Source organism: Pyxicephalus adspersus, chromosome 8 (assembly GCF_032062135.1).
Source record: "Pyxicephalus adspersus chromosome 8, UCB_Pads_2.0, whole genome shotgun sequence".
Lineage (NCBI taxonomy): Eukaryota > Metazoa > Chordata > Amphibia > Anura > Pyxicephalidae > Pyxicephalus > Pyxicephalus adspersus.
In genome coordinates, this window is record NC_092865.1 from 36,831,490 (window position 1) to 36,858,110 (window position 26,621).

At 37.3% G+C, this 26,621-nt stretch overlaps 1 protein-coding gene across 5 annotated transcripts in view; it reads left to right on the forward strand.

Annotated features, from left to right (window-relative positions):
- The first annotated feature begins 17,593 nt into the window (after nt 1-17,593).
- CRB1 (crumbs cell polarity complex component 1) overlaps nt 17,594-26,621 on the forward strand; it is a 41,511-nt gene continuing 32,483 nt past the window's right edge. For all 5 annotated transcript variants that reach the window (XM_072420039.1, XM_072420040.1, XM_072420041.1 and 2 more), the window contains exon 1: nt 17,594-17,832. In XM_072420039.1, the coding sequence (XP_072276140.1) occupies nt 17,661-17,832 (172 nt within the window). In that variant the 5' untranslated portion in view covers nt 17,594-17,660. The remainder of the gene's footprint in view (nt 17,833-26,621) is intronic.

The following is a 26,621-nucleotide window of genomic DNA, read 5'->3' on the forward strand; positions in this document are numbered from 1 at the left end:
GTAAGTGTCTGAGCCAGCACTAACCCTTAGTAAAATGTCAGGAGCCAGCAATACCCTCCCCTTTTCCCTACAATGAACTGTACACTGCTAAATGTGATCCGCATCAGAGGCTGCTGCAGCCTGTTGTGCCTCATCCCCATGCCCTCTCTGTTTCTGTGTCTCCCCATGATTGTGGGTGTAAAAGTGACATCAAAGGTCTCTGATGCTCTTAGCATTTTGGGAAGCATGCACAAAGCCATGGGGAGTCAGATGTCAGGTCTGAAATCAGGTCCTACTGTGCAGGCACAGGTTTCTGATTTTGCCTGCTACTGCGCAGGTGTGAATTTCGCAAATACGAGCCTGTGCAGAGCTGTCAGAAAATTGGGTGCTACTGGGTATGCACAGATTTCTGATTTTGCGCTTGCACAGTAGTGATGTCAGGCACAGGTTTCCAAAATTTGGAAGTCCACACCTGCGCATTAGGGCTGTCAGAAATATGTTGCATATCTGATTCAAGCAGGAATGTCAAAGATTTGGGTCCTACTGCACAGGCGCACCTAAGCAGTAGAGCTGCCAGAAATTAGGATTTAGGACCAGATTTTCTGACAGCTGTATTGCACAGGCCTGGATTTCTGATTTCACGCTTGCAAAGTAGGACCACTGTCTAAACTGGATTTTCTCCTGGGGGCTTATCACTGTTCTTATGGTTGATACCCTGAATACCTAAATGTCATTCATTTTACCTAGTAATAGATTTATGTTTCTATCCACACAGATGTGACATATTTTTTACTAATGAAACTTGCACATTGGTTGTTGGATAAGTAGTGTTACACATTTTGAAGGAGTTATATGCTGCCCATTGCTTCCTACCTGCCTCCAGGATTTGGGATGATATTATGTGCGTGCAACAGAACCAGGTGAGCTCCCAGTGTACATCAGAGACTGTATATTGTGTTTTGTACACAAAGCCAATTTATATTGCACCCAATTCCACCACAGAAATGTGGAGGATATCATTGAAAGTAGTGTATTGTATACAATTTTTTGGGGAATTGTCTAGTAATATTTGGGCATTAAAGTAAGGCTTAAGCTAAACGGACTGGTTCCCCAACGTTTACCTGAGCGTTTGAAATTCCCATTCATTCCAATGAGCTTATCTACATCCAGGCGTTTTAGATAACACTCATTGCTCCTATTAAAAGATTAAAAATGTGGGAAAATGCGTCATGTGTAAAATGCATAAAAACGCATACAAAAAAACGTAGTAATAGTGTTTATATGCGTTTTAAAGACAGTCTGTGTAAACCCAGCCTAATATATTTTCATGAATTTGTCAGTGACCAAATACCAGGTAAATAAATATACACATAATAATACCTACCACAACATACCACTATGCTCATCAAAGAGTTTTCAGGTTGGGATGGTCCTGATGAATCAGATGGTATTTTCCCTGAAATGTGTTAACTGATCACTGACAAAGTTTCCCTAATACACAGACACATGCAGAACTTTTATCTTAGCCTGAGAACCCACGAGCCCCGGTCCATTAACCAACCAAGGGCTGTATTTCTAAAACGGAATCAGACATTCCCTCAAACATTCCTTCATGGAAATCTTCCAAGTCTACGTGTTTCAACAGCAGTAATTGATTCCCTGCTGGGAAGTTTTGGGAGAATGTCAGATTCCCTGTTTTATACTAGAGCCCAAAGAGTTTGCTTTTTTGCATGGTGAGGATCTGTCACATTTACCTTTATGATTTTATCAGAAGAATATTATCGGCAAGCAAATTAGGAACACTAGATAGACTACAGGAAAACTTACGATGCAGACCAAGATCTTATACCCAATATGGTAACATTTAGGGCTGTATTTAGAAAAGAGGGGATCAGACATTACCTTTAAACATTCTCTAATGGGAATCTTCCAGGTCCATGTGTTTCAATAGTAGCAATTTATTCCCATCAGAGAATGACTCAGGGAATTTCGGATTCCCTAATTTATAAATAGAGCAAAATATCCAAAAAGACAAGCCCCAAATGTAGATACACGTAACTCCAGAAATACATGGCATGAAATAAAGCACAATAATTGGATCTGATTTACTAAACGAGGACAGCAAGTTCTTTTCAAAAGTGTTTTTTTAAAGGTCTGTAAGAGGCATATTATTGTTCCTTGCACATGGTTGTGTATTCTTTGCAAACTGAATTTCTACTTTGTTTTATCTTATTCACTAAGATATGTTGCTATATGTGGCACACATGTCCACTTAGCAGATGATGTACATGAAAAAGAAACAAAAGACACCTTCTCCACAGTGAAATGGTTCTAGCTCTAGCACTGCAGCTCCTATTCATACAATATCGCAGGGTGATGCTACATGTGGCGTCTTCCTGAGCAGCATCAATTCCTGGTGTGAGAAAGCCGCAAACGCACAGCAACTTTACTGACAGTGTGAATTAGCCCAACATTTCAGTAGGCACTGATATGCTACAATAGTAATCTCTGAGGTCTACATACAATTATTAACTTTTGTCATATTTGAAATCCAGCTTGGGTGACAACCAAGGCTCCCTCCATGAATACAATAGAGTAGGTAGGTATTGTCACCCTAGGAAAGGTGTGTGTCACTGGCTGGATCACCAGGTGGAAATAGAAAATAAATAATGTAAAAAAAACATGTACAGTCACAGCATCTAAGATCTGTACAAAGTAAAAAATAATGTCTTAGAACATGTTCTTACTAAAAAAAAACACAGATAACCCCTCCCCCAAAATCAGTTTTGGGGAGGATAATCTCATCCCATATGTAAAAATACAAAGAACCCCAGTCCTTCATTTTGATATTCATATTAAATAGCTGGAATTATTTCTTTATGTCTTTTATAGTTAACAATCATGTGTCTAGCCAAGAACATGTGATATGTCATCTTGATTTTTACACTGAACACAGCATGCCTTTATTAAGAGTATTCATGCTGATATCTTATTATATGCTGAAATAACAATGTAATGCTGCACAGCCTGACAGTACAACACAGCATGAGTTTTATAAGAGCATACTTTAAAGTTAACCAGTTTAAATTCAAACTAATGACACTGATACAAGGATAATACACCTAATGTGAATTTAACTTGAAGCTTCCAGATAGAGACTTAGCAGGTTACAGCATTTACCAATTTTATCCGACTCTAATAGAATATGGAGACAGGATTGCTATATTTGATTTCAATGTCTGCATACTAACAGGGCCATGATAATGAATACTGATAGGTGGTGAGGAGGGGTACAGAGTGCCAAGGACAGCAGAGGCAGATTTGGAGGATACCTGCACCTTTGTTGTAAATGAAAGAATTCAACTTGCATATACAAATACAAAATCTCACATTCAGTTTTTAGTCATTTTGTTGGTGACTTTATGAACTCACCTTGCATATCCCCACACCCTTCTGCTGACACTTTCAGTATAATATGTACCTACATGTAGACCCAGAGAAGTATAAAAGTGAGGCTAGCAGAAAGATTTGCCCAGCAACAATTTTGTCACAGCAATCTGAGATGCATCAGCACATCTTGTATGCAAACTGGACTGCCCTAATTGTCTAATTAGAAAACCTTAGAAAATTCATTATTCATTGACGTTCTTTTGTGATAGATCTCCCTGGAACTTTCACTGACTGAAGCTAGTATGTCAACAAAGCAAGGCTGTGTACATGGAGTCATTGGGCCTGATGTATTAAATCACTCCAAGGCTGGCGAGGGTACACCTTCAACAGTGAAGCTGAGTTTTCTAGCACACCCGGAAAGCTGGAAAATAGCAAATGTCTTTGAAGAAATCTATTCCAGGTTTTCTGGATCACCCAGTTTCACTGATGAAAGTGTATCTTCTGCAGCCTTGGAGAGCTTTAATCAATCCCGCCCATTGCCTGGATTTTATCGAAACTGCTGTGTTTGGCTGTTGTAGTTGCAGGGAATGGTTACATACAGGTACGCCACTTATAGTATAGTTTAGGTTTAATCACACTATTATCCTTTAAACTCCTCTGCATTACAAAGACAGATCCAATGCAGTGCAATCAATTGGACTAGAGAATATCTCTCCCTAATGTTCTGGAGATGAGGAGATTATGAGGTGTTCTGGAGTCTTGATATCAATGCAGTATACAAGAGTTAGGTACACAGTTGCTTTCTAGCAGATTAGCAGGATAAAACACAGGTAATGTGCACATATTGATAGCCCAAACACATTTTATATATGTGAGACAGACTGTAGGTGAACCAGTTATATTGGGTTTTCACTTCCTTACTGTTACTTGGTTATTAGTTTATTGTGGAATGGCCAAAACATTTGACACCTGTTTCACAAAAATATGATTCTGAGATATGTGATTATGATTCGGAAAACATATCTTTATACCCAAAGTCAAAAACATATTTTATCAAAGTCACACCAAAAATATTTTTCTAGTTCTGCATAGGGTGGAAAAGGCTTACAACAGCTGTCAGGATTTTACTGCTATCCAGGTCTTTTATTTTTTCTTCCTGTTCTACTGACAATGGTTTTATCAGCCATAAAGGAAGGGAAAAGAGCCTTAGGCTACTTACACGCGTCCAATGGTTCTCGTCCGATAATTGGCTCAGGGCCGATATTGGACGAGAATCTGGTGCGTGTACAGCGCCCGTCGTCCAATGTCCAAATGACCGTCCTGGCAGATCCACGGACGATGGACGACGAACGATCTTAATGGAAGTGAAGGGAGAGAGAGCTCAGCGGGTGCCTCTCCATCATTCTCCCCCTCTCCTCTCCATAGAGCAGAACTGTGCTGTATGTACAGCACTCGTTCATGCATCGTGCAGTCCTTAGTTGCTGGAAAGGATGGTGAAAGATCCTTTCCAATGACAATTGTTGCACCTGTGTATGCAGCTTTAGAACAGAGGTTCACACTTATTACATGTGATATCTGTGCTCAAAGTGAACCTGCTCTCATCTATGAATGAAAAAGGGTGCCAATGGCAACCCTGCCAAAGCTGATGTTAACAAACATCAACTATTCAGCATGGAGACTGTTAGCATAGGACATCACTTTCATGGAGGCTATTTCTGCAAATTTGGTTGGAAATGAACACGAGTAGCCCGCTGATTGATATTCCAGAAGTTTAACTTATTTAATGTTATAATATGTATACTGTGTGGATTGAATGTAACCTCTTTTTTTTTTGAGCAGTGTATATATTTTCTTTTACATGTTGCCTTTGATGTATTGCTTATAGTATGTGTAATTGTAATCTTATTAACATCTTTATTTTCTTCATCACACTTGATTCACTGCTTTCATTGTAAATCTATAAAACTGGCAAAATTCTTTTACAAATATTGAGCTTTTACACTACAGATTTATAAACTGACATTTTAGAAATAGAAATAAAAATATTGACATTTCTAATATGTGACGTAAATTGTTATTCCACAGATAAGTGAAGTCATATTAATTTCTGCCTTTTTCTGTTACAGTTAATCAGGTCGACACTGCACTTCCATTTACCTTGAAAAGTCCTGGATTTTTCGAGCAGTTACGCCTATTACTGAAAGAACAAAACATCACAGAGAAAGACCTTGAGATAATTCAGAATTCAAGTGGCACAAGCCTGTGACTTAAAGAGGGACATCTCTATGGTTACACTGCTGAGTAATATTTTATTCCATTAAAGACCAGACAATGCAAGAAGATATTGTGCAAGGTATAAATATGTTAATCTGGTATTTTACCTTTATCTTCATATGCAGAGATGTTAATTGTTACTGTTATAAAATGGTATTAAGAAATAAAAGATAATTGGTTACAGCACAAGGTAACATATGCAACATGGCATTTGCCACAGATATTGGTGGCAATAGTTATAGACATTAACTTTTAGGTCAAGCATAGTGGAAAATTTAAACTCTTGATATCTGTTATATATACATGCTTTTTATACATGCGCATGGAGCTGGGTGCTTTTTTTTTATTGATTAACGTAACATGGTGCAGCTGCCAAAATTTTTCAAGGTCAGTAAAAGAAGCAAAATATCCAAAAAGACAAGCCCCAAATGTAGATACACTTAACTCCAGAAATACATGGCATGAAATAAAGCACAATAATTGGATCTGATTTACTAAAGGAGGACAGCAAGTTCTTTTCAAAAGTGTTTTTTTAAACGTCTGTAAGAGGCATATTATTGTTCCTTGCACATGGTTGTGTATTCTTTGCAAACTGGATTTCTACTTTGTTTTATCTTATTCACTAAGATATGTTGCTATATGTGGCACACATGTCCACTTAGCAGATGATGTACATGAAAAAGAAACAAAAGACACCTTCTCCACAGTGAAATGGTTCTAGCTCTGAATGTTTGTGCTACTGGCATGTTTTTAGGTGCTCAGGGAACTCAGAGAAAGGGGCTTCTCTATCATTGCCCATGTTTTGACAATTCAAATAGAGCCAGTTATATGTGAGTTAGAAATCCACCCTAAGCTTGCAATAGCTATATGATTGTTTGCCTTGTTAGATTAAAATTTTAAAATGAGAGTGTTGTCTGTTGTCCAGTGGAATGGTGGTCACTATTTTGGATGTAATATTGATAATGTCAGTATATTTGTGTTGCACATTTTCCCTGCCGTCAACAAGAAAGAGAGAGGCCCGTAGCTGTAAGAAATTAGGCGCAGGGCCTACATGACAGGGTGTGAGGCCTAGCCCAGGGGTGTTAAGGGTTAATAAATGTAGTAATGCTGGGAGGGGCTGTGCTAGTGTGGAGCGTGGGGTAATAGGGGATAGGGCATAGGACGAGTTAAAAGGGGGAAGACGGAAGTGGTAGGCCCCCTTTTTGAAAGAAAATGTTTCTGCCCACCCACCCCTTTTGTTATTGTTATAATTTAAAAGTTTGGTATGTTTTAGCGGTTGGGGTCTTGGAAGGCAAGGATCCAGTGCATTTTGGCAGGGGGGATCCTCATTGGTAGGGTCTCCCCCTTTATGGTGAAGGAATGATTATGGCTCCTGGGGCGGTGCTGGGCGGCTAGGGGCCAAGGTGTAGATTTTCAAAGAGTTAAATTCCTGTTGGGTGTGGATTTTGCCTTCTGAGACCTGCAGCTTGGTTGTTTGGGTATATAACTGGGAGTTTGATAACATTATGGATATTGTTGTTATGGATATATATTATTAAAAGTGGAGAATTAGGTTCTTAGTTATTTAGGTTATATTCAATATGGTGTTATGTTATATTAACCTACCTAGCGGTTCATTTCTTTCCGGTTTTATATGTCTAAAAGCGGAATGTTGTTTTTCATGAAAATTTATTTTACAGTATATTATATTAGTCTGAGTTTAATAAAGTTTGAAACACAAAATCATGTAAAAATAATAAATTAAATAATCTAAAACAAAATTATATATATATATATTTTTTTTAAACCCAATATTATACTCATACTGTTTTATTATACTGTAAAATAAATGTTCATTAAATACAATGTAGTGCTTTTACACATATAAATCCAATGTATTGCATTCAATACAGTTATTTTCCCTCGCCGCCCCACTGGCAACGTACACATGCACGAACGTCGCTATGAACTCCCCCGGTGACTCATCGTGTGCAGAAGAGGCCGGAGAAAGAAGGAAGAAGACAGGGATCGCGGGGATGGACAATGCGGGACGCTAGCAGATCAGGTAAGGCTGTATTTACTATTATGTATGCTTGCTTATTATTTATTTTGTCAGTTATTTTTTCATTGGATATTTGTTTGTTTTTTTACTTGAATGTAAATTTATTTAATTTTGGTTAATAAACAGCTGCTTGCCAACCAATTTAAGTCCAAGATTGGTGTTTGTGTATTTATTAGTGGGGAAGTGGTTGGTAAGCAGATGGGGGTCATGGGGGGGCGATGGTTCTGACGGTAGTGGTAATAGAAGGGCTGGAAGGTCTGAGCTACCCTGGTTATGCCTAGGAAGAGTACACAGACAGTGTATGGGATTTTAAAACACCAAAAAACAAATATTAGTTTCATTCAGAATATTAATATTAAATAAAAGTTGAGATCAGAATATTGAGATCACAATATCAATTATGTTTAGAGAAATCAATCACTAGTAATCTCCAGAGGAATGGTAAGAGCAATGTAAAATGTAAATGCATACTGAAAACGGATATTATATGGTAGTTTATGGATAATTGGACAAATACATTATAGCCAAACACACTGTGGATAAAAATTTGAGATTATTGATTTTTTACTCAGAAAGGGGCGGTGTAATTAATTAAACTGTGTAACTAAACATAAACATTAAAGAATTGCGAGCAGAATGATTCTTTATTAAAGAAGGGTTATGTTACACGTATCATTCTCTGGTTTGTTTCATCAGAATTTGAGAGACTTGAAATATTATTATTATTATTATTATTAAACAGGATTTATATAGCGCCAACATATTACGCAGCGCTGTACATTAAATAGGGATTGAAAATGACAGACTAATACAGACAGTGATACAGGGGGAGAGGACCCTGCCCCGAAGAGCTTACAATCTAGTAATCTAGAAATATGCACAATTTCAATTTGGTGATTAACAGTGAACAGCTGCTTGCAGGTTTTAAAGGGTATGTTCTTTCTTAAAGGTCAGCTTAAAGTGGTAGTTAAAATATGAAGTCCGTATATCCTAAAGCAGACCTAAACTGAGAAAACACCAGGAAGTAGTACTCTTTAACCAAAGAGACATGCAATGCATGCACAGGAGCTACATCATCCAATCAGTGAACAGGATCTGGCCGTGAGGATGGCTCTGCTCATCCCTGCAGCAATGACAGGGCCCGGAAGGTAAGTATGTGCCATAATCAGTAGGTATGCTGTTCATTGCTTCCAACATCTATTTGCACCATATAAAAAAAATCCAGCGGCTAGCCTGAGCATTTTATTTAAAGTGTTGGATCATCAAATAAAACATTGAGTCACATGACAATCCTTGCCATAGAAGTACACTATCTGTGAATAGCTTGAATAAGGACTTTTAAGCTAAATCATCTGTAAAGTACTGTCAAAAGCTGAAGGACAAGAGGAATCCAAGAATAGAGCTGTGTGTGAGATCTCAAACCGGACAATCAGTTGTTGAAATGCTGAATGCGCTTATGGTTTAAGCATTTAGCTCGTGGGCAGTATGTCTATAGGAGTGTTGTCAATAACGTGGTCCTTTCAGATGATAAAAATGGAAAGAAAAGTACATCGTCTGGACTCTGCTTATGGTGCATCAAAGACACTAATGCACATAACATTGTTTACTTTCCAACAGAGAATGTTTGGTGAATTTCAGAATGAGGGCTTTATAAATAGACCACATAGGTATTTTTTCCTTTGAAGCCTGCTAATATTCTCAGCCCAACTAAGACCAAGTAAGTTTTTTAAAGCAAGTATTTGCAATAATAATAATAGAAAATAAAAATATGTTTTGTTAAACTGGAATCCATCATTTGAAAAATACTTACTCTTTTTTTAACAAAACATACTTGATTTATGTATCAATACTCATTGAGCTGTAAAAATGAATTTTTATTTCACATCCTAAAATGCAATTTCGTCTCATTTATCTGACAAACAATGAAAAATGTTTACAATAAATTGTTTCTTATCTTATACTATGGAGGTCAAGGTATTAAAATCTTGTAAAAAGCCTATACTGTATTCTGATTCAGTTTGAAGTTGAAAAATGTCCCTCAATATTGCATCACTATTTGACCTTTTTGCTATGTTGATGTCTTCTATACTAAAAGGAAGAGGAATGACAATTGGGGTTATTTTCTTTTAATATTTAGGGCTTCAGTACAGGAGTATTTTACGATTATAATGCTTGGTTTTGAGGGCTCCTTTTTCTCTTATTACATTTTATGCTTCATTTTATAATCACCCAACACTGCTGGATGTGGAAGAAATATAACTTTTGACCGGGCTTTATTATTTTTTTGAACGTTTAAAATACATATACAAGATTTTAGAAATACACAGTAAACATAATGAGTTTTACATGTTACAAAAGTCTTCATCCTATTATTGAAATATCTAGGTATTGGACATGCCACATAGGCACTTTACCTAGAGCTCTGTCTGAGAAATAAGATCTGCAGATTTGAACATTTTATATTCACAAATTAATAGGGTATCCAGCACACCTTACTTCCTAAAAAATTGATGTTCTCTTACAATACTAACTGTATTGTAGTTAGTAACCATAACTGTCCAAAATCAGAGAATAAATAATACTGATAGTTTTCATGTAGGCCTCATACCAAAGAAATCATAACAAAGATGCAATGCTCGGATTTAATTTTCTGTATAAAAGCTCAAAACACACCAGATACATAGGTTAACAAAATAGCAACATAAGCACAAATCATTATGATTGTTAAAGTCCCCTGGGAGAAGTATGTATGATTTGTTAATCCACCACACCTCAATTTTTTAAAACGAGGATCTGGTCCACGATTTTTCTGTTTTTGAGAATATCATCCAATTGTTAGTACAAACTTACTTGTTCCTGGTCACTTATGAACTTATGCTGGGCAGTCAATATCAGACTGATGGTCACCCGATCTTCCAGCATGTCTTCCCATGGTTTGAGGGTGCACACACAATACAATACAATGTCCAGTGGCACTGTTGTCTGAGGGACTTGGCAGGTGCACACGCAGCTGAAATGATCTGCCCACTCATGACTCCTTGGCGTATGGGGTCTAGTTAAGTATTCACATTGGACCAGGGCCTTATACTAATACAATAAATTTGTACAAAGAATCTCAATGTGTGAACTTGACAAAGTTCTCTGTAAAACTCTTGTTTATTTTAATATACTCAAGACCAATTGTGCGTATATTAGAAGTTTCTATACAGACAAAATACTTTGCATGGCCTTTGCATATCATAGCCCTCACTCTGAAATGGGGGTCCAGAGCATCTATATGTCAGGGTATTAGATGCTGTAGGGATTGGATAGGGGAAGCTGAATGCTGAGAAAACTGCACAGGAAAAGACTGAGATCAGTTAGCAAACTTTGCTTCACCTATATCAATTTATTTACACCGTCACGTTTAGCTGCTATCCTGTCTATACAAACTTTTTTTTTATACTTTTTAAATTTTATGTTTTGAACCTTTTTTTTAAAGTTAAATCTGTTCGCAGCAAATCACTGGCAAATTTCTATCTATCACTAAAAACAAGCCTATTACCACATATTAAAAAAACAAGAGTTGCTGGTAAAAAAAAACTTGAAAAACAGTGGAAATTTTATGTCAGGACATTACTAGACAAACAACTAAGGCTCTGTTCACAATGTTATTAATTGTTGTTGGAAAGGATCTTTCACAATCCTCAACGACTGCACGATGCATGAACGAGCGCTCTACATACAGCACCGTTCTGCTCTATATAGAGGGGAAGGGGAGAACAACGGAGCAGACCCCGCTGCACTCTCTTCCCCTTCACTTTCATTACGATCATTCATCATCCATCGTCAGTGTAACTGCCAGAACGGTCTTTCAGACGATGGACGACGAGGACTGTATATCAGCCCTGAGCTGATTATCGGATGACAACCATTGCACTTGTGTACCCAGCCTAAGGCAGAGGTACCCCGAGTACCCCCTCCCCCCAACGCAAGGATGACCCTGTTTATATGTCCTTATGTACAGTCGTTGTGCTACAATGCAGAGTGCAGACATTACACCCATTGTCTGTTGGTCCTGGAGTTGAATAATAGGGTACTTTAAAACTCAGCAAAATGCATTTATGAGAAAGAAAAAAGTTTACTGTGCAAAAAAAACAAAAAACAAAAAACAAAACAAAAAAAAGCTGAAGCATAAAGCAAAGGAATGTATAAATAAAATACAATGAGATTGATATTATGTACAGATTAAGGTGCACCTTTTTTATTTCCACAAAAAGGTATTGTATTGTATTGAAAATGTATTGTAACAATATTGTAAAATTACATTTAGGGATGAAGTCGTGTATAGTATAATAATATAATAGTAATAGTATAGCATTTCCTGCCATTAACAATAAATTAATCAACACAAATATAGTTTAGGTACAATAATACGTTTAAAATATACATATTACACAATTAATTTACCATTTTGGGCTCTATTTATAAAACAGGGAATCTGACATTCTCTCAAGCATTGCCTGGTGGGAATCAGTTACTGACAGTAAAACACATGGACCTGGAAGATTCTGACAAGGGAATGTTTGAGAGAATGTCTGATTCCCTATTATATAAACAGAGCCCCCTTGAACAAATATTTATGTATATATTTTGTATAAAACCAACAGACCAGGAGAAGTCTTTTTAAGTGAAATTGTACCAAAAACATTGGTAACAACCTTTTGAAAATACTATATCATGTTCACCTACTGGATTAAGTACTTTCTAATCTTTTATCCTGGAAAAAAAGGATACACATCAAGAAAGTCAGATGGTCAGTTACTCAAAGTATTTAGGACATAAGCTTAGCTCAACAACCAAGTAGCTACAATTTAAGAATGAAAGCCCAGGCACTGGTAGCCTAAAAGTTTCTCTTTAATGACATGAACTAGGAGGGGGTGCTGAGAAGTTCCTGGCTTTGCCCAGAAAGTAGAGAGCCAGAGTTCTGAAATAACACATAACCCCCGAGACTGATGCACTTGGTACAGTGTAGTTGTGTGAATTGCCCAGTCTTGAAACAAGATATCCAGGTTTAGACAGTGCTGTAGGAAGGACACTTCTACCCCAGTGTTTGAGGGGGAGGAGGGGCGCACCGTCCAGAGCAGCGCAACACGTAACCCGTTGGTATACCGACTCGTGGAGGTGGGCAGGCTGTGTCCCTGCATACAACACCCCCACTCTCCCATCAAAGGCTCAGATCTGTGATGAGAGAGTGAGTGTGGTTATGCTATCATGACGTCTTGTTCAGTGGTGTCATGATGGCATACCCCTGCCCACTCCCCCATCGGCCCGGGCCCCTCTTTCAAATTTTATATTGTGGCCCCTGACTGAAAAAGTTTGCCCACCCCTCTTTACGGCTGTCATATGCCCCCACACTAATTTTTCTATTTCATCTGGAAGGGGGCAAAGCCAGGAACTTCTCAGCACCCCCTTGTATATCTGTTGTAGAGTCTTCCTATATATATATATATATAACACTAGACTGAAAATTGACACTTGACATAAAGGTGTGAGGTAAGGACAGCAATTCAGAAAATCTGCTACCCCTTTAAATCTCTAACACTTTTTGAAAGTGCATTTTCTTGTTCATATAACCAAGAAAAAAATATTTATGCTTATAAAGGGATCTTTGTTTGAATTTGCATTTCATCCATTTTCTTTATCCTTTTACTCCTTAATATACCTTTTAACCAACCTCTGTATATTCTCCAGCTCATTTTGTCATTCTGTTGCATTTTAGGTAAAATAAACAATAAACAACTTTAAGATCAGCATACATAGTAGACACTGATCCCTGCTATGGATCAGGAGGATTGGAAGGAAGTGTTGGATTGCCCACTATTTGTGTCTCTGACTTCTAACCATAAACTTATACTGCTTTATATAATCCATCAAGTACACCTTAGATCTGATTAAACAGTAACAGACCAGGTGCCTAAATGAATTCTCTCTAGTATAGACTTCTTGCAAATTATATGTCAATGCTTCTTCCTGCTATATGATTAATGGCAAATAACAGTATTGCTCATCATGAATGTGCTGCTTGCTCCTGTGCCTTCTAACATAGAAGAAGCTCATTAGGAATGAAGAGCTGTCAGATTGCTATAGCTTTCTTCATCAGGGAATCACTTATCAAGCTACTGTCCCTTGAAATGCAGCCTTTTAGAAAATTTGCATAATGATATTTTATTAGTCAATTCTCATAAAATTTTAAAATCATGCTTGCAAATTTATATACATTTCTCACAAGATTCAAAATCAGCTTTTGAGGGTAAATTACTTATAGGTTGTTTCATATCATCTATTTGTGGAACAGTTTTCTGAACTGATTTATGAAATGTTATACTTGGTAATACTTATTAGTATGCAATCAATATCTTATACTAGGCAGGTAGAATAATGATGAAGGTGGGAAAAAAATATAAAAATAGACAACTAAATATTCCTTCTTTCCTTTTATCATTAAAGTGGAACTAACCCCAAAATACAAAAAGTGACCAAGAGGTACAGTTTTTGGCAGAGGTGGCATGCAAAGTCTTTTTTGCCAACAATTCATTTCCATGCTCCTGGTGGCTTTTTGTCTTTTTTTGTTTTTGTTTTTTTGGCTTACAGTGCTCAATACATGTGCCTTTCAATGTATGGGACCTGTCCCCATTCTCAGCACAGCCACACATAGATCAAGATGTTGAGGACACTGTAACTCCTGTACATGCACAGGAGTTACATCATCAGTTGATGTCCAATGGCCGAAAAGGAAGGTGTGGACCCGAAGGAGTCAGCATCAAAGATTGCAGCTTCAGGGAATGCAGTGGTGACAGCTCCTAGACCAGTCATTGCTGCAGCATGCTTACAAAAAGGTAGGTATGCCATAATCGACAAGTATGTATGTTGTGAATCAGATAATGGCAAAAGGTCATCCACACAAGTGAAAATATACCAATAAATATTATTACTGTAATTTATATACTGGTCTATAAAGCACCCACATATTATGCAGCACTATCCAGAAAAAATTAAACAAAAACAAAACATATTTGTCTATAAAAAAGCACAAAATTTAAATCAGTCAGAAAAGAGGACCCTGCCCAATCGATATTAAAAACTAGCAGGCAGGAAGGAACAGCACACAATAGGTAGGGTAAGTTGAATAAATCAGCCTAGCCTACAATGATTTCTTACCCTATCAGATACAAAATATTCACTGCCCTATACCATTGTCCTTTTACAGATGCCACAAACTACTTAATAAATCCTAGCTCTTTTATCCTTTCCAAAGACAAACTACTGCACGATGCATGAACAAGCACTGTACATACAGCACCGTTCTGCTCTATGGGGAGGGGGAGTTGGGGAACGACAGAGTGGCACCCTGCTGCGCGCTCTCCCCCTTCACTTCCATTTAGATCGTTCGTCGACCATCGTTTGTGGATCCACCAGGACAGTTGTTTAGACGATGGGCGACGAGTGCTGTACACATGCCAGATTCTCGTCCGATATCAGCCCTGAGCCGATTATCGAACGAGAACCATTGCAAGTATGTAGGTAGCCATATAACTATAATCTTGCAATTAATATTTTTATTAATAATGCTAAACTCTCATTAAATGTAAATTTTAAATACAAGTGGTGTAATCAACTGACTGTAACTTTTGCAGTTTGTGTATAAAAGAACTACTGCATGATGGGAAAGGACAAAGCAGCATAGTAATACATGATGATAGGAGGACAGGACAATGTACCAAAGATATGAGATCAATAAAACGCTTCTTTTACTGTCCAGTCAGAGATTGGGAGGAGATAATTGCTTTTATTTGGTAGATTATGAGAAGACTAGGACCCATGTCAGATTTTTACTTACTATTAGTGAGGAAAAACCATAGTCTGATTGTACCATGTTAAGATAAATCTCTGTAAAAGACCTGCGGATTGGAGGAAAACCCAACATGAGATTTAATCCATCTGTACATTATCCTAAAAAATAGCCTCGTATATGTTTGAATACATTTGAATAAGGGGAAATTCAAAGGCACTGATAATCTTCAGCAAATAAATTAAGAGGAAGGATAATGTATGTTATCCAATCCTGTTTATTTCATTTGCACTGGAATCAAAGTAAACACAGCTAAAATGAAAATCTACATGTTCTACATGTAAATATATTACTACTGTATTTTATATAGCAGTATATAAAGCACCCAAATAATATTCAGCACTATGCAAAAAAATGGGATCTGATGATGAAACCCATACAAAAAGCACATGGATGATAACTGAACTCCAAGAATTGATATCTAAAGTTTAGTAATTTCCAAAGAAACTGCTGCTTTTATCTCCTTCCAATCATTCTCCAATCTATTAATTAATTAGTCATCAATACCTAAAGATATCATGTGTTTTGCTACTAAAGCAAAAATCTTAAAATACAAGGCAACTGTATGAGCAAAAATTTAAAAAGTCCCAAATGCAGTTCTGGTGTTATGCAGAAGCCTCAAAAACTCAAAAAAAAAAAAAAAACATTTTTACCATTCCTGTCAATTCAGTAGTGCTGTCAATCCAGAGAATAGTAGGACATGAAGGGAATGCAGGACTAGGTCTGGTCATTTGCAGATAAACTACGGGCATGTGACAATACTGATATTTACATCACCTAATAAGTTTTTCTATCTGCCTAGGTCAAGCAGGCACAAGTCTTTATGTGGGAGGCAACTCAGCTTGGAAATCAAAAGCACTACAGTATTGTTGCCACCCCATCACAGAAACCTGTGTTAGGTGTACTACATTGGCACAATTAATTGGTATTTGAGTAACTTTGCAGAGAGAATAGGAGAAAAGTTTAGATGCACCTAATAATAAGTGCTGCAACACAAATATTTTTAATGAGGCCATAGTTTTACGTCACATAAACAGTTTTAAATTTTGTGCTGTGTGGTTTAGGATCCAACTAACAAGAGGTTGATTAAAAAACAAACGTATATTGTGTAAGGCAGCTTAGTTTTGTGAAAAAAACCTGAAAAATCCCACACAGACACAAACTGTAAACTACAGGTGGGATAACTTGGAGATTTTACATTTACAAATCACAACAACCACTGTAACACGCCTGATGTCAGTAAATGGATCATTCTTTGTTATGTAGAACTAAAAAGGATTAAATTATTGCATGGGTATACCACTATTATTAAGGGATGCATTTCAAGAAATCTGGACATTCAGAGGACAGAACACAACCATGGAAAAAGAAGTTTTTTTCCCATGATTTGCAACAACAATATCAGAGTAATGGCTTAGAGTACCTAAAGACAAGGATGGTGAGAAGCATATAGTTTATCCAGTTTCTCTCCTTTAGCCCAGGCTCAAAGCACTACCACAGACATAAATGGGGGAAATGAGAATATAATCTCATGGGGGAAATGAGAATATAATAATTGTACTATTTTTCTTGGAGAGATTAGCAACCATAACACATTTTTACCTATAAAATGTAGGTCCCCCTGCAAGAATAATTGAAAGAAGACATCTACCTGCCCCTTCTCATATATTCATGATGCTTACCCATTGATCTGGGCAATTGACATTTCATTTATATGTTGTGCTTTAAAAAGGACAGATTGGAATGGTTATTTTAAAAATACTCATTGTATATATATTAGGTGCCTTAAATATTTGTTAATATGGCATTTGCTCCTGTAATAAGAGATCCTCACAAGTTAGAAATAGTGGTCTAAATATCTGTATTAAAATAAAGAAAGAATCTCAGGGCAGGTTGCAGGCAGGATGGGTCATGATTGTTAAGCATATTGTCTGTGGTCTCACATCCTCCCTCCCTTTAATCCCACTCCATGCATCTGCAATCATCTACACCAGATTTTACACACCACCCAGACCACTTGTACCAGCATCCCAGCTGCTGTATCAATGAGAGCAGAATGCATAGTGAGTCTGTGCTGCTGTGTACATGCTGAGGACAGATGCTCCATGTATATTTACAAGGCATGGTTTGCAGCATATACCATCTGAAAGGAATAATGTGGACACAACTGTAGGGCAGCACTGGATGATGGAACAGCAAAACATCCCTTTGACTTGCTGTCTCAGTTTGACTGTCTTGATGCTCCTCCAAGTCATCTGTAAGTTGTATTGATTTCATAGATTTCTGACAAAAGACATCTCTTTAAAAGCTTATAGTGTAAACTTGTTATATTGTTTTGGTTGTGTGCATGTCACATCTAACTATACTGAAGAATGATATTCTGAATTCACTTTACCTCTGTATTTCTTGGCAAATATATTGTATAGGTACAAACAAGAAATGTGATTTTGCAAAAAAAAGTAAATTATTTCAGTGTATGATAAGACCCATTAATATGGTTCTGATAAAAAGAATCTATAATCCAGTATATTAGATACAGATTTATAGATTTAAAGGCCCAACTAACCTAATATAAGATAATTTATCTACTAAGGCGAAGAGTAACAAGCATTCAGAAAATGCAGAGACAAGTTTTCAATTTTAATTAAGTAAAATAAGAACAATGCTAGCTAATATGGGTTATTTAACTTTTTACAGCTATCATTGCCTTGATAAAAAAGCAAGCCAGAAAGTGGCTCACTTAAGCAAGCTATTATTCTTATGCAGGAGGCTTACAAAGGTCCAAAGACCCAGGGCACGCTTGTGTTAATTGAAAAGAGAGTTACAATTACCAGAATTTTTTTGTTCTCCCAATCTCATCTAGTCCTCTTCTCTTCACCTCCCCTCCTTCTTTTTTTGTATTAGTATCCTTTCCTCTCCATTAGTACTTTTTAGTGTTTTGCTTCTAAATACAAAAACTGTTTGTCTACCTGTGGTTTGGCCTTTGATATCAGGCAGGAAACTTTTATTGCCATCCTACCCAATGTGAAAGGTTATGCAGCACACAAGGATGTCTTTTACACAAAATAGGAGATTCCCCCTTTACAAGTTTTGTATGTTCCCCCAAGTCACTTGACTGCAGACCTGGGGCCAAATGCCCTAGCTTCCACAAGGTCTATAAACACTCCTGATCTTATGTACAACTGTAAAAAGTTTGGGATATTTTACAAAGCATTAAAAAATGATACATTAACATGAGACATTGTTCTCCTGGCAATAATAATTCCCTGGCTGTCAAAACAATCCAGTGGCATCCGTACATTCTAAGTCACTGACATAGAACATATATGTAGACTTTAATCTAACTTTTTTGATCTGCTTGTTTTTTTCTATAGTGTATGGTGTATTCTCTTATCCTTTAATTTAACAACCCGCTGTCCCAGAATCACGTTAAAGGTTCTACTTTACTCGACTGCCAGATCTACACAGTGCAACCCACTGTACAGTAGTGCTGCAAACTTTCCCAGGCAATCCCTTGATTCTATAGCATATATATGGAAAACTCCTTTTTACTTTTATGGAGAAGCAACCTGTTGCTAGGATGCATAACCGATAGCATCTCTGACAAAATGTATGTGATTTTGCTATGTAAATGAACTATGTGCCAAAGACATCTGCAGCAGAGGCTAACTAGACAGGTGAGTATAAGGTTTTGGGAAAGATATTGGTGGTGCCAGGGGTCGACTACATAAAAAAATTTGGTTTTCCTTTACATTTCCTGAAAGTTGCATTTGAGTTGGTATTTCTGAACTACTTTTGAATATTAGAGCCTGAAAACATTGTAGCCTGTAAACAGAGCTCAACCCAGAAATTTTTTTGAGCCGGGTGGGAAGAAATTGTAGGCGGGTGGAAGCCCCTGTATTGTGACCCAACTCTTCAGTAGCCACCCAAAAACAGCCGGGTGGTTACTGAAAAGTGCCGGGTGGTGCGCCCAGGTAAAAGAGGCTGGGGAGAACACTGCTGTAAAGTCAGTGTATATCTGTTTCAGGTAAGTGATCAGAAAGTCTTTGAATAAGCTTATGGGCAGTTGATAACTAGCATTTTCTGCAATGGTTGGCAATGACTGATTATGTTGATTGATATGATTATAATAAAACAACACAGATGGAGAAGAATCAAAAACTGAGGTAAGAAAAGACTTTGTATGTTTCTTCTGCCAAAAAGAAACAATTTTCCCTCTCCTCAATGTTTTTTTGTGTATAGATTGCCTGTAAAACACACATGGCAGTTTACATGTTCAGTCCACTGAGACAGGAGAAATATCATTACTGGCTGTCCATTTGGCAAAAACAAAAAAAAAAATTATGGTCCAGCAGAAATGCTAGAGAAGATGGTACCTGGGCCAACAGTAAGAACACATTCACCCCATTATACTACACTAACACAATGGCACCCTAGGTACGTCCTTGTGTTTATGTGTTGTGGTTCACTGCTCTACCAAAAAAGATGAACATGAGGGAGTATTCTAGGAGGCAAGTATGCCAGAATGTGCAAGGATGGTGTTTTCCACAAAACATCTGAATTTAGTAATATTATTTCTTCTTGACCATGCTGAAAATGTGTGCAAATGTAATGTACGTAATATTGTATTTGCAAATTAACTCCATCTGTAAACATGACAAGAAGCCAGCTTAACCACTAAAGTTCAAAAATATCATGCTTTCATTCCAGGACAGGGTCTTACTAGGTAAGATATAAAGATGTATAAAGATAAAAGGGGATCTACCCTTTTATGTAGGGTAAGTATTTTGCCTCTTGAAAGTAAAAACAATCCATTCCTGGCAAACTATCAAATAAGAATATTTGTCTTTCTTAACTTTTTGGTTTGCCACATAAGTGATTAATACAATAGAATTAGAGGGAGATCTCACTGGCCCAGTACATTTACTGATTCACTCCACAACTGCTGAGATATCGTTTTTTTTTTTTTTTGCTTTTCAGCTGGACAGTTAGAGAGGAATCTGTAAAGAAAAACTTTTTCGTAGCACTGCAAAGCAAAAATCAGACTCTACATATAAAATTAGCAAATAACTTTGTCTCCATGAAACTCTTTTTCATGTTTAGTAACACTTTGAAAACAATACACCTTAAAGCCTGTCTCTGAGCAAATATTGACCCCTCTTCCATCCCCTCTAACCCATTCTGCTGGGGTTTCAGTTACTTTGAAGCAACATACACGTGCCAAAATTTGCTGTCCAGGTCCTATGACACTGCCATACCAGGTGCAGGGGATCACTAATCAAGACGTACAGAGGTGTCCACTCTGGACAGTTCCCAATCGGCCCCTCTTCTTGACGTCCTTACCTGTAAACCCTTTTCTGATCCTAAAAGGACTCCATAGCTGGACAGCCATTGTCAATGTCACAGCTAGTGAGGTTAACAGCAGAAAACAGGAAACTTGGAACTGGAGCATTTTTCACTATTTTTCATAGAGTTTATTTAAGGGTCATATTTATAAATGGTAATGGTGATATTCAACAATTTATTACTGCAAGTTAAAAAACCTGCTCTAGTAAGATTTACCTTCAGTGTATGTGTGTTTCTGCTTCATAAAGATGAACCTACAGAAATACAGGTATATGATTCTTTCATCAGTGGCCGAATCGTTTAATTTCAATTTCTATTGCCTCTACTGGAAGGTACACAAACACCACCTAAAAGTTGGTGGGTGAAGCAGATGCCAGGCCAGGGCAGAGCTGCATAAACATGCACATATTTTTTGTCCCAAAAGCAGAGCAGAGGTGGCTTTTTCTGTTATTTATTTATTTTTTTTTGCACACTGAACAAACCAACAAGTAGCATAGTGGCTAATGTAGAGTTTGTGCACTTAAATCATTGTGTTGGGAGCAGAAATCTCATCAGCATGCCTTCTTGGCAGAACAAAGGACTGACCCAGGCATGCTGATAGAAGTTGCCACTGCCCTACCCAAAGGAGTGACTACAGGCGGCACAATCCATAGGCCATAGCAGAGGCACATACCATGTGTGCTGGTTATCCCAGTGCTGGATTAGTAGGGGGGTATTATCATTATCATTTATTGTCCTTTTAAGGATTATCTTTTGTTACTGCTGGATTATTATAAATGACTGTGTCTGAGAAAGGATTATTATAGTTTATTGTTGTTTGGAGCATTATAATGTGGTTGTATCTGTGTACCAAATTGTTGTATTTCATTTATTTTCTGAATTTAGGTGGGGAAATGATATGTTCTATCCCTAAATGTGGGACTGTAATTCAGTGCTGTAAAAGCAAAGCTGTTATATTATATATAGTCATAGATGTTAATATAATTATCGCCTGGGACGCATTCAGTTAGGTCCATAAATATTTGGACAGAGACCACTTTTTCTAATTTTGGTTCTGTACATTTCCACAATTAATTTTAAATGAAACAACTCAGATGCAGTTGAGCTGCAGACTTTTAGCTTTAATTCAGTGGGTTGAACAAAAAGATTGCATGAAAATGTGAGGAACTAAAGCCTCAATTGACAATTGACTCAAAGGCTATTTTATGGGCCGGTCAAAGAAGCACTGCATGCAGGTGAAACAAGCCATCCTTAAGCTGCAAAAACAGAAAAAATCCATCCGAGAAATTGCTACAATATTAGGAGTCGCAAAATCTACAGTTTGGTTCATCATGAGAAAGAAAAAAAGCACTGGAGAACTCAGCAACGGCAAAAGACCTGGACGTCCATGGAAGACAACAGTGGTGGATGATTGCAGAATCATTTCCATGGTGAAGAGAAACCCCTTCACAAAAATGTGTTGCTGCTGGTGAAGGTTATCTTTATGTTGTTACTTCCTGGGTGAATATTATTATTCTTAAGCTCCTAATGAGACCCACTTTTTGATACAGGTATGTAGTATAGTAATTGGTATTGGAATTATAATACTACTAGGGGGGCAGATTTTAAGTCCACATAAATTAAAGCCTAGGGTGTCAGAGCCTCCAGGTTGTCACTTAACCACCCAAGCCACTGTGAAAATCGAACATTGGTATTGTATTTAGATTCCACCACCCCTTGGCTTTTTAATGTTTAAGTCAAATTTAGACTAGCAGCAACCACTGCTCACAATATTGCTCAAATACATCAGATCCATAATTTCTATTGCATGGACCAGAATGTTTTTACGTGCAGTTAAAAAATTAACACATACATTGTTTTAGCATGCCATGACCTTCTACAATCCCTTTTCCAAGTACAATGCACTTGGATTTTTACAGCATAGGGAGCACAAAATGTGCGTAGAGAAAGTAGTATACCCCAACAATACATGAGCAATCTTCCTTGAGATGGAACAATTCATTGGATTGCTATAAGCATGTTTTTGCTTAGTTTTTAGGTGGACTAGTACTGTGTTTTGTGTCTGCTGAAAGGTTTCTGGTTGCATCTGCAAGATACTAATTGCGTTCTCAGATATGTTTCAGATTGCGTTAGTATAGTGTTGTATGAGTCTCTGCAGTAGTTTCTAGTTGTGTCAGTACCCTACAATGTAATTTATGTGGACAGGTATTGAATGTGTTTCTGCAGACATTTCTGGTTGTGTCAGTACAGTGGTCTTTCGGCTCACATGTATGATCATGATATTGCTTATGATCATTATTATTCTTGGTGAATAAATTTTGGTTCTGTATGTTTTGTGTGTGTAACTTAACTGGCTAGCCAGGGATGGTATAAATGTGTGGGAGGGATATTTAATGTTCCAAGTTTGTACATGCACATGTGTAGTTCAGTGCACAATAAAATAATGTAAAAATACTGGCAGACAAGAAAAAGCATTTATAAAAAAATTAAGTTCTCACATGTATAGCTACCCTCTGAGCAGGATATGACCTAATCATGCAATATGTCTGCTACTAGCATTAGTGTACTATGACATAGAGGTTTTTTTTAACAGATGACATCTTTTTGGAACAAAGGCAGATAACTAGGATTAGTGAGCAATAAGGATTTGGGAGCAGGTTTGTATTGCATATTATGTCAGATTGTATTTGTGCTTTAAATATATAATACAAATGCTAAGATACCCCAGTTTAGTTTTACATTTCCATTAAGGATAATGTCTAAATCAAAGTTTCATGGCATTTTGCTATTGTGCAAATCTGTTTCTTCCACGTCCTTCCCCAGTGACATTACACTTACATCATACAGATTGGTGTTTCCCCAGTGAGATCCCACCTCTAGCACAAACTGGTGTTTCTCCTGTACCAATCCTCCAGCACGCAGCCTATAGTTCCTTCACCTAATACCTTTTAGTTTGTAGTCACACACTCAACAAATTGCATACACTGTTCATGTTCTTCCTATATTCAATACACACCACACTCCACGCTAAGCCCAAATACCAAGTCTGGAGGGTTCAGCCGGTTCAGTAAAGATTACTTTATTAGTAGGGATGATTGATCAGGCAATTATCAAGTGGATAATATTTTTATGAAAAGTAGTAAAATTAGTAATTGTTAATTTTGTGAGTTAATTGCAAAGCCCCTGAATATAGTATTGTCACCCAAATTCCTGGGAGGGAGGGTGCGTGCATGTGGGAACATGTCCCAAATAAAACAAAATTTAAACCATTTTTTTCCATAAAACAATATTGAAGATTAGACAAAAAGACATTTAAGACAACAGGAGTTATTTTTTACTTGGGACATATAACTAGAGGTCTTCCTGAAGGTTTTATATATTTGGCATATGTTTTCACAATTGCCATAGCCTCTGCACTCCCCTTTTGAACATTCTGCTTATTGTTATACTCTTTGAACTCCACTTCTCCACATACTGCCCTCTGACATGACCTCTTCACTCCCTTTCTGAACATACCGCTCATTGTCATACTCTGCACTACTTTTCTGCACATACTGCCTATTGTCATACCCTCTGTACTCCTCCCCTGAATGTACTGCCTGCTGTCATTCCAATCACATATTATTCCAGCACCTATTGCCCTCTGATTGCAGACATTGTTTGGTATGTTCCTAACGTTCTGCAGCAGATATTTTGCTAGTTTATATTATATTTAATCAATAACTGCTATTCAATATATAACTGCTATTCAAAACTATATAAATTTTATTTTGGTTTTGCCCTTCTGCAAAATATATCACATTATATGGGATGTATGGATGGTAAACATCTTTATTTCCCTACCTGTTGTTGTTGTTACCTATATTGTGAATTTAATTTACAGCCTTTTTTTACCTGACATGAGGTATTTTTTTTAGTTAGGTATATTTGCTGGTCTGTAATAATTGAGGTACTATCTAATAAAAATGCAGGGGCATCTCTTTAAAGGGGAATGAAAAAGCACATGTGTTAATTCAACTGTCCAGATACAAAAGTCTTACATCCACCTGTGTGCATATGATAACACGTGCTGTATTCACAGAAAATACACAGACATCCAGACAGACAAAGGGTTAAGAACATAACAAAGAAACACTGAGAGGGCTCTGATAATCTAGGTCACCGTCTGTCACTCTTACAAAGCTACAGATGTAGATTTTATGAGAGAAGAATTCTGCTTAAATTTTTTTTAACAATACTTTACATTATTATTATGTACAAAGTACAAAGCAAAAGGAATAATACAGATAACTTACATAAAGCATAAAGGAAACATTTACATAAGCAGAAACACACAATACAATTGCACGTGAAATGGCAACGGAAGCGGGGGAAAATGTGTTGCATCCATGGTGCCCAGATTTGGTCAAATTTGGACACGGTGTAATTTTCCTATTGACCAGAAACATTATGATACAGCTTTTGATAATTCACTCTCCATGAAAAATCAGGCATTAGAGTAATAGTAGTTAGAAACTTTTTAGGCAGTTTTCTATGGGCTTGTGATAGGATGTATGAAACATAGAAATATACAGTTTGACAAGTTTACTTATTACAGGAAAAGGACAAGAGATGTATAGTATAATTATTCTTGACAGTTAAAGCAGAATATTCACAATAAAACAGCACTTATCTTTACCAGTGAAAAGCCCTCCATCCCTCCACATACTGAGCCCAACAAGTTTTGTACTGTCTTACTTTCTTCTTTCCAACACTGAACAGAATTGTGAGCTCAGCCATCTTCCTCTCTTATCCAGGTTCTTCTTCACGGACACTGCGCAGGCACAGGAATTGGGTGATGTGTCTTTCTGTAACTGTAAAAAAAAATTCTGTTATATATGTTGAAAAGTGATAATATCTCCACTTTAAGTAAACCCTGTGGGATGGAGGCAGACAGGTGTTGCAAGTACTCAAAAGGCAAAAAAATATTAGGAATGCTAGAAGACAATTTACATTTTATAAGTATTGTAAAGCTGCGTACACACTTCCAATTTTTGTCGTTGGAAAGGATCTTTCACGATCCTTTCCAACGACAAGGGAGTGCACGATGCATGAACGGTGCTGTACATACAGCACCGTTCATGCTCTATGGAGAGGGGAGGGGGAGAGCGACGGAACGGCACCCTGCTGCGCGCTCTCCCCTTCCCTTTCATTAGGATCGGCTGTCGTCCATCGTCCGTGGATCCGGCAGGTCGGTCGTCCGGACGATGGACGACACCGACTGTACACACGGCAGATTTTCGCCTGATAATTGGCCGATGCCGATTATCGGGCGATAAAAATCTGACGTGTGTACGTAGCTTAAGTTTCAGGAGTAGTGGGCCCTGAGACTGGAGCAGGACAGCACACAGATCAGAATAGATTAGTAATAACGAATATTCAGAAAAGAATAACTATAGATGAAGCAGGACTGAGTAAACTAACACATCTATTACAGTAAGTAGTTCTTTTTGTAGTTGGGATTATTCATAAGTCATATAAATTTGATTAAAGATGTCATTGGAATGATTTTAAAAATAAATTGTTGTCAACTTCCAAAGTGCAATGTAAAAGTGATCAGTAACTGAAAGCTACTAACCACTGATCAGCTCTATGCAGGCTAAATGATACAACACTGATCATTTACACTTTTAAACAGTGTTAACCTTTTTTGTTTTTGAG